Here is a 7,930-nt window from a genome sequence, read left to right as displayed (position 1 = left end):
CGCCAAATAAGACGTATTAACTACTACAAAACACTTACCTTTGTGGAAATGCTTGGAGCAGACTAACATGTGAGGTGGAGTGTTTTCGAACGTTATATTAGGTCTTCGGATAGCGGCAATCCAGGCCATCCGTCGCCTCTTCTTGACTTCGGAGACATGGCTTGGAATATTTCTGCTCCACGCCGGAATCCGATAAAAACCAATCGCTTTACCCGTCGGCTTCACACGGCTGTTGCTCGCCCGGCTTGTGCAGTTAATAATACAACAGCTTCTTGCCATTTTTGGTTTCTTTTTATCGCTGTGTAACTGATTTCAATTGAAAGCCTGTGTGCGCTAGTAGCTCTTGCCACGAGTTACCACAATCCTTTGCGGGTTTCCCCTTGAATGACGTCACATTTTCAATCTCTATTCTATGCCACTTCTGCATGAGAACTTATCTGACTCAACAGCACAACCTTGTGGGGTAAATTGTGCAGTGCACACCTTAAACTTTGCAGGTCAGGCCAGCGCAGGCAGGGTTAAACCGACAGTTTTCATTGTCAGTTTTTACATTTATGTTAGGCTACTTTTAATTAACTGCTTTAGCCCACTTACAATGAAAATTTAAAAAAATCTTGTTCATGACCTGTGTAGTATGTAGAACTTAAAATTTTAAATAACCTGGCACCTAGTTATCTGATTGACCTTCTTAATTTATATATCCCCACAAGGGCACTCAGATCCTCTAATCAGGGGCTCCTAATGCAACCAATGTCTCGACTAAAGACGAAAGGGGATCGTGCCTTTGCTTTTGCTGCACCAAAACTTTGGAACAGCTTGCCAGTTGATGTCCGTGCGTCGGAAACTATTCAATCTTTCAAGTCACGGTTAAAAACCCATTTGTTTAAGCTCGCCTTTCAAACTACTTAGTATAATTTCCTCCCGGTTCGTGCTTGTAATAATATTACCATCCTATAACTGTATTTCTTTGTTGTTGACTGTTCTCTTTTGTTGTAAATCTGCAAATATGGCTCGTCTGTGAAGCACTTTGTTGTACCTGTGACTCTTAAATGTGCTATAGAAATAAAATTGAAATTGAAATTGAAATTGAAACTCCAATTTCGAAAACACAACTTTCTTTTCTTTCTTTTTTTTTTTATAAAGCTCTGACTTGTATTATGAGTATGAGTCTGTGGTCTGGGAGAGAGTCCTGTAACTCTGTCTGCAAAATACAGTATATAATGACCAATGCTGGGCAGTTAATTATATAGTTATTTCTTCAAAAAAGTTACTGAGTTTGGCAAACAACAAAGTTTTTTTGCAGCTATTTTTTTTTTAAATGCAGCCAAGGCATTTTTAAATAAACATTTCAAACTATTTACAGAACAATCAGCTGTTCTGCATCAAATCTGATGCCACACAAATTATTTGTGCCACTCCAAAAATAATTTCTGTCCACTATGAGATAAAGAAGAACAACAGCCTGATACCTGCAGGCCTGACAACAGGAGATGTGTCACTCCTGTCACTCCTGTAACATTCAGCAGTCGCCTCATTGTTCTGACACACACAATAAAACTATTGACTACACTACACACTAACTACACAAGATTTGCGCTAAACGTCTCAAATCTCTCACATCTCAAAGCACCGCCGTCACTCCTAAAACTTCCCCCCGTTTCTTAACAACTAGATGCCATGTTGCCATATCATTTTTCGATTGGTCGACATGGTACTTTTTTGGACGAATAGGAAAGGGACAGGGGGGTGGGGTTTGTTTTTGCTCACAGGTGGAGAGTGCTTTCAAGCCTTTTTTTTTTTTTTTTAAATGCCGTTTTTACCGTTTCTTCCTGCAGTAAATATAAACAACGACAGTATTCAGGAAGAAAACCAAACATTGCATATTTTTTTTATCATAACTCTGGTTTTACGTGGCCGATCAACAGAATTTAAAAACTGGTATAAAGTCCACACTTTTTCCGTCAATTTTTCCGTCTGTCCTGCTCACATCTCCAATGGTTGTACACGTTGTCATTAACGTGGCTTCACTCCACATCAGCCACACCGCTTTGCTCGCTAAAACACCGGTGTCGGCGCATAAGGACGCTGTCATAGCCTGTCAACGACCTTGATTGGCTGCATATATAGGCATCATTGGCTGGACTATGGGATAAGGTGGCATCGTTCTAATCCCATATGGGAGCAGCCAGTCACTCACTGACTAACACTGCAAAACAGAATTGTTAAAGTTTTAATTTTAATTTAAATTCAGGTTAGATTTTTTTTGTGCACAACGCAGAATTTATGTGCGCAGAGACCGTGCCAGCAGTGCGCAATTGCGCACGTGCGCAGCTTAGAGGGAACATTGCTTGCATGCCATACAAATGTGATAAACACACACACACACACACACACACACACACACACACACACACACACACACACGCACACACACACACACACACACACACTTGCGTTGTATTGTAGTTCTACAGTATGATAACAGGTCCTGTAGTTCCAACAGCTACATTGGAGAATAAATTGCCTTTCAATGCAGACACTGAAGAAATGTGTATCCAGACTTGGAGTATTTTTATTGAGAAAACACATGTTATGTACTTCTTTTGATCGTTCATTTCCTTGAAACACATCAAAATATTCTTACATTTTATTTATTTAAATAGTATAATCCTTCCAGTGAAATATTATTTTACAGCAACACTGTAAAAAATACATTAACATTGTTCAATAAAACATAAATCCATCCATCCATCCATCCATCAATTCGCTTCCGCTTATCCTTGTCAGGGTCGCGGGGGGCGCTGGAGCCTATCCCTGCTGTCATAGGGCGAGAGGAGGGGTACACCCTGGACAGGTCGCCAGTCACACAGGGGCAGACAACCATTCGCACTCACTTTCCCTCGCACATTCACACCTAGTGGCAATTTGGATTATCCAATTAACCTATCCCCACATATTAAAACATAAATATAAAACCAATTTTAAATAAGAAAACGTATGTGCAAATGCAATATCTCAGAAAAATAATAATGTAATATTATTAAGATTATATAGTAATACGTATTTAGTTACTCTTAGTATGAGTGAATGATATGTGAGCCTTATTTAGACTGATTGGGACCTGATGAATGGAAAATCAAAGAATTACCTGATTATTTTTTTTGTACCTGATTTTTGTTTCTGAGAATAATGAGATCCACATAAGAGGACATTTGTTTTAAATTTCGATAGAACAGCGGCAGTATAATGTCCTCGTAAGTGGATCTCTGGCCCTTGTAGAGCAAAATTGGGTATTTTGGTGTCGACAACCCAAAATGTATTTTCCACATATGTGGATGTCAGGTCCTTGGAGGTTAGAGAATGTATATGAAAGATGGATGTAGCCACCATGACAGCTTGTCAACCACCTGCTTGTAGCAGGTCACAGTTTATTTCTGCTGTGATTTTATACACAGGTAAAAGTTGTTTAGGACCAGGATGGCTTTGGTGAGAGTAAACTGGAATAATAACATAATATAATAACAATTTCTTTGCTTTTGTTTTGTTTTGCAGCTTCCTTAATTTGTTTCTTTTTAGTATCAGTTTTTTCAGGTCTGGTAAAAAACAAACAAACTACTATTTGATTAAAATAAATGCTTTTAAAATGATTAACCATGCACACCGTTAGCCAGAGTTATGGAGCATGAGTTGAGACAGAATGGTCTTGAGGTAAACCTCTATCCAGACTGTTAGCCACAGTAAAAAATACAATTAGGGATCTCTAATAATGCTGCATGATTACAGACACAGGCTTGGTTATAGGATTACTATCTGGAAATCCAACAGCTAAATGCAATGTACTACTCACAGGTCAGTTTGCAGAGCTTTATGCAACTGTTTCATTAAATCTGTCCTACAGAGTTTCTATGGAAATGTTAATGGGAATAACAGGATTAGTTTTCTGTTAAGTTAAACTAAACTATCAACTACCATAAAGAAACATTTTTAACCTGAGATTAACTGATTGAAAGCACATTAATATTTGCAATAAACAGAAAAGAACATTCAGTTTTGTCTGAATTATAATCACTTGTTGATCTTTGTGAGAGGTAAAGTGCCATCAACAGCATTAATACTGTTTCTTAACTGCAGAGTACAGAGGAGGTGAAGCATCTGTGGTGAGGTTGGAAGGGCTGGTATGTACCAGAGGTGTGGAATAGACGACTTCATCCGTTTTACTACAGGATGTGTTGTTGGTGGCAGGAATGTTGGAAAAATCCACTTCAGCATAATTAACTTTATTCATGTCGTCTTCAGCCTGAAAGAAAAGTGAGATCAACCTTCAGACCCTTAAAAACGTGTTTGTAATTAAATAAAGGTTTATGGAGCTACAGCCTGAGACATCATTCTTTCTTGTACACATAAGTTGTACCCACATTTTGAGTGTGAAATCTTTAAAAACATAACCCTCAGCCATGTTTTCTGAATTGCTCTTTAAGTTATATCTAAACAAAAAGTAAACAAATGTCTCGTGAATAAAACGAAAGTGTTTGTACCTAATAAACTGGACCCAAATCCTGTGCATTGAATTTGGCCATTTCTAGTCATTGCTATTAGCTGGCAGAAAGAAATGCAACAGTATATCCACAGGGCATAATAATAGTATAATATCCATCCATGACTACTGATGAATTACTTCATTACTCAGACTGGTTTGTCCTGGATTTGGACATCAGAGTTTAAAATAAGAAACGAGTTGTATCTACTTTGTTCTGAGAACAGGTGGTGAGGTTGTAGAGGTCGATGTTTTCAGCTCCATCTGGTTGGGGGCCTTTTGCAGTGGTGTAAATTGAAGACACTTCCACCTTCCTCTGTGGGGCCCCCTCTCTTATTTCTTGCTTGGCCTGGAGAAGGAGAATAAACCAGATGGTGGATACAAATAAAGCGATAATGAAACTCAGGTGTCTCACAGTTCCTAAAACTCACCCGTGTAATGTTGGCATACTCTGTTTCCACAGGAGGTCCTGAAAATGCAGTTCATAAAACAAACATCATTTAACATAATTGATAGTCTGACCTGTTTAAAGCCAGGCTGGAAAACTACTGACTTTGTAAGATATCTCAGCTTTTTCGTTAAGACACAATAGAATTTAAACAAAATGTACATGAGTCAGTTTTTTTATTCTGTCAGCAGCAGAGATCAGTGGGTGTTAAGTTCATACCTGATGACTAGGTCTGCAGCATAAGTTTAGATTAACTGTAATGTCGGGTTAATCTCCAGGAAATTAATGTGTGATGTGCGCTGTAAAGATAAAACACTGCTGTGTGTTTATTGTAGGCTCACCTTTGGGTTTAATGGCCTTCCTGTTCTTGTAGAAAATCAGCAAAGTTGCTGATAAGACGATGATCACAAGAACCAGAGTCAGAATCATGTAAAGCATCTTATCTGCACCTCAGCAGAACAGAGTTTTAGTGTTACTCTCTTAATCAATAAAGGTTAACTGATGTAACTAAAGACACACAAACTGTTACACTGATACTTGTATAAATTCATGGAAAGAAATCTGAGAAACTGCTGAGTGATGGACCAACAACATCTTTGTCTGCCACTAAGAACTCATGTAGTGAAACTCTAATGAAGTCAGGCATGTTCTCACTCAGCTTTTAATGCCCGGTGGTTTAAACTTCTTGAGTTCTTCATTCAGATGTTGTGCCATACTGCACTACTTTTATTTGATAACTTCGAAATTAAGCTTAAAATAAAATGACTCTTGTACTTTACTTTTTGTACTTTAATTCTATTTTAATGTGAATACTTTTTTTTCTTTTACTTTTAACAGAGTTGTGTATTTCTTCACCGCAACTGTTTTTAATTATACTTCAGGAATAAATCAAAGTGCTTCTTCCACTCCTGCTGATGTGTCATTAATGGACATGGATGAAGGTTCTTTGATAAACACGAGACTGATTCACACTCACACATTCACACGTGCATATATGATACCTGAGCCTGATGACAGTGTTTCAGGAGAGGTTGATGAAGGTGTGAAGCTTCCTGAACTGAAGTGTGTTGTTGTTGTTGTGGAAGCTGATAAGAGAAATGTTGATGTTGATAAAGGCTCATGAGGTGTTGGAGTGTCTGAAGCTGTGAACAAAGAAACAATCAGAATAATAAAAATCCTGCTTGAAGCAGCTTTTCTGTCTGCATGTGAGTAATAGGTGTTAATGTGTCTTTACAGCACAACTCATGAAACTAAACGTGTAGTGTAAATATGACACATGTAGGTTATTTGAAAGATATGGAACTGTGATCATTGAGACTTTCACATCTTCAGGGACATGAATAATATTTTTTTTACTCACCTCCTGTGATGACAAGCTGGAAATCACATGGTTGAAAACTCGTGTCCAGTGTGCAGCTGTACCGTCCTGAATCCGACTTGTTCAGCTGTGTGATGCTGGCATGCACAATATCCTTTGAGAAAATTTTTTTTTCATATTTGATGCTGTATCTGCCTCTCTGGGCTGTGTAATCAGCTGTTTCAATGAGAATGTTTCCAGTTTCACATTTGTCTTTGCAGAACAATGTCTTTCTTCCAAGGATCACAAATTTGCATGTAACTGTGACGTTTCCTCCTTCCACTCCTTCATAGATGGGAGTTTCAGCATTGGCAAGTCCAGTATTTCCATCCTGCAGGTCTGTAGAAAACAGGAAGAATCAATTCTTACCATCATGTAAAACACTGCAGTCCAATGATAAAGTATTTTAAATAAATAAAACTGGAAACAGATACTTATACACTTTATTATAGTGCAACATTTAAAAGTACATCAGTTAAATTACATTTTTACTTGTCATTAGACTTTGTACAGACTTACACAGACCATCTGCTGAAAAAGACTCAGAATTAATCTCTTGAAAACCAACCTTTCATTTGTTTATGAGTTTATGGCAATTTGACGATGCTGCGTAAGTGTTGCCCTGTTGTTCTTAACTAGCTTAATAAAAACGTCATGGAAAAATGATTGTTGCATTACAAGCTCTGAATAATTCAGAAAGAAGGAAGCAGCACTATTTACTTCCATACAGATATATTAGTATAAGACTACAGTCTGCATTTTAACTGTCTGTGTGAGAAAAGGCAACCTTAAGTTAATTTTTTTAGACATTATAGAAAAAACATTTGACTGGAAACAAACTGAGATAAAACATTTCTGGGCAAGGCAGTGAGACGAAACAAAATTTGAGTGATCTTACACTATGTGTAACCACAGGAACAGAGAAAGACAGAAACAGTTTGTGGTTAAAACGGTTCAACAGGGAACAAAACCTAGAGGTCAACTTTCTTATAAGAAAGCAACCAAATAAACACCGAGAGGAGAGAAAATTAAATATGAAGAAGAAGAAAATTTACTTACGGAGGAAGATGACGCAGAACAAAATGTGACAAACTTTCATACTGATGCTCCGAAGAGTTCAAGCTGATTCTCTCCCTTCTCTATTTACAAGCTAGGAACTTGTCACTTCTCTTATTAATGTGCCCCTTCCTTAAAATAAACACTCCTCCTGTCTGCAGTTTTTCCACAGAGACATGATAAGTGTCTGTTTCCATTTAAATTATCCTCCAAAACTTTACTCTTTTGGTTTTCAGAGTTCTTTTTTGTCTCTACCAAAACAGACTGTATGGACTTCAATGACAATTTCTTTTAAATAATTGTCTGACAGTGTACTACTGCTTCCCTCAGTTCCTCCTCCATCCTCTTTCAGCTCACCCCTCCGTTAAGACCAGCCTTCATTTAAGTCAGCTTTCTCCTGATTGGCTTGTAAGCATGAGTTTGTAACGGCAGGTGGGTGGAGCTTCCTGAGCTGTGTGTCAAAGATTGCAACATCTAAAATATCCCCTCTAACTGACGTCATACACAGAAAAGAAAAGAAAAGAAAAGAAAAGAA

The 7,930-nt window shown here is 37.9% G+C and overlaps 1 protein-coding gene across 2 annotated transcripts; it reads right to left on the bottom strand.

The window, feature by feature from the left end:
• Positions 1-2,575: 2,575 nt before the first annotated feature.
• Positions 2,576-7,715, bottom strand: LOC308407365 (uncharacterized protein). Of its 2 annotated transcripts, none has more exons than XM_080898938.1 (7): positions 7,399-7,715; positions 6,343-6,678; positions 5,984-6,124; positions 5,324-5,425; positions 4,966-5,003; positions 4,746-4,883; positions 2,576-4,297 (listed from the first exon to the last, which is right to left on the bottom strand). In XM_080898938.1, exons 1-7 carry the CDS (start codon positions 7,436-7,438, stop codon positions 4,109-4,111), a joined length of 984 nt encoding a protein of 327 aa, XP_080755064.1. In that variant the 5' UTR covers positions 7,439-7,715; the 3' UTR covers positions 2,576-4,108. The 2 variants fall into 2 exon arrangements, with proteins under 2 accessions (XP_080755064.1, XP_080755065.1); XM_080898939.1 differs by having other exon boundaries at positions 5,324-5,371.
• Between the last annotated feature and the right edge of the window lie 215 nt (positions 7,716-7,930).

The sequence above is a fragment of the Rhamphochromis sp. 'chilingali' genome, assembly GCF_963969265.1.
Source record: "Rhamphochromis sp. 'chilingali' genome assembly, chromosome: 12".
NCBI lineage: Eukaryota > Metazoa > Chordata > Actinopteri > Cichliformes > Cichlidae > Rhamphochromis > Rhamphochromis sp. 'chilingali'.
Note: the sequence above shows the minus strand (reverse complement) of the source record. Positions and strands in the feature narration are given on the sequence as shown.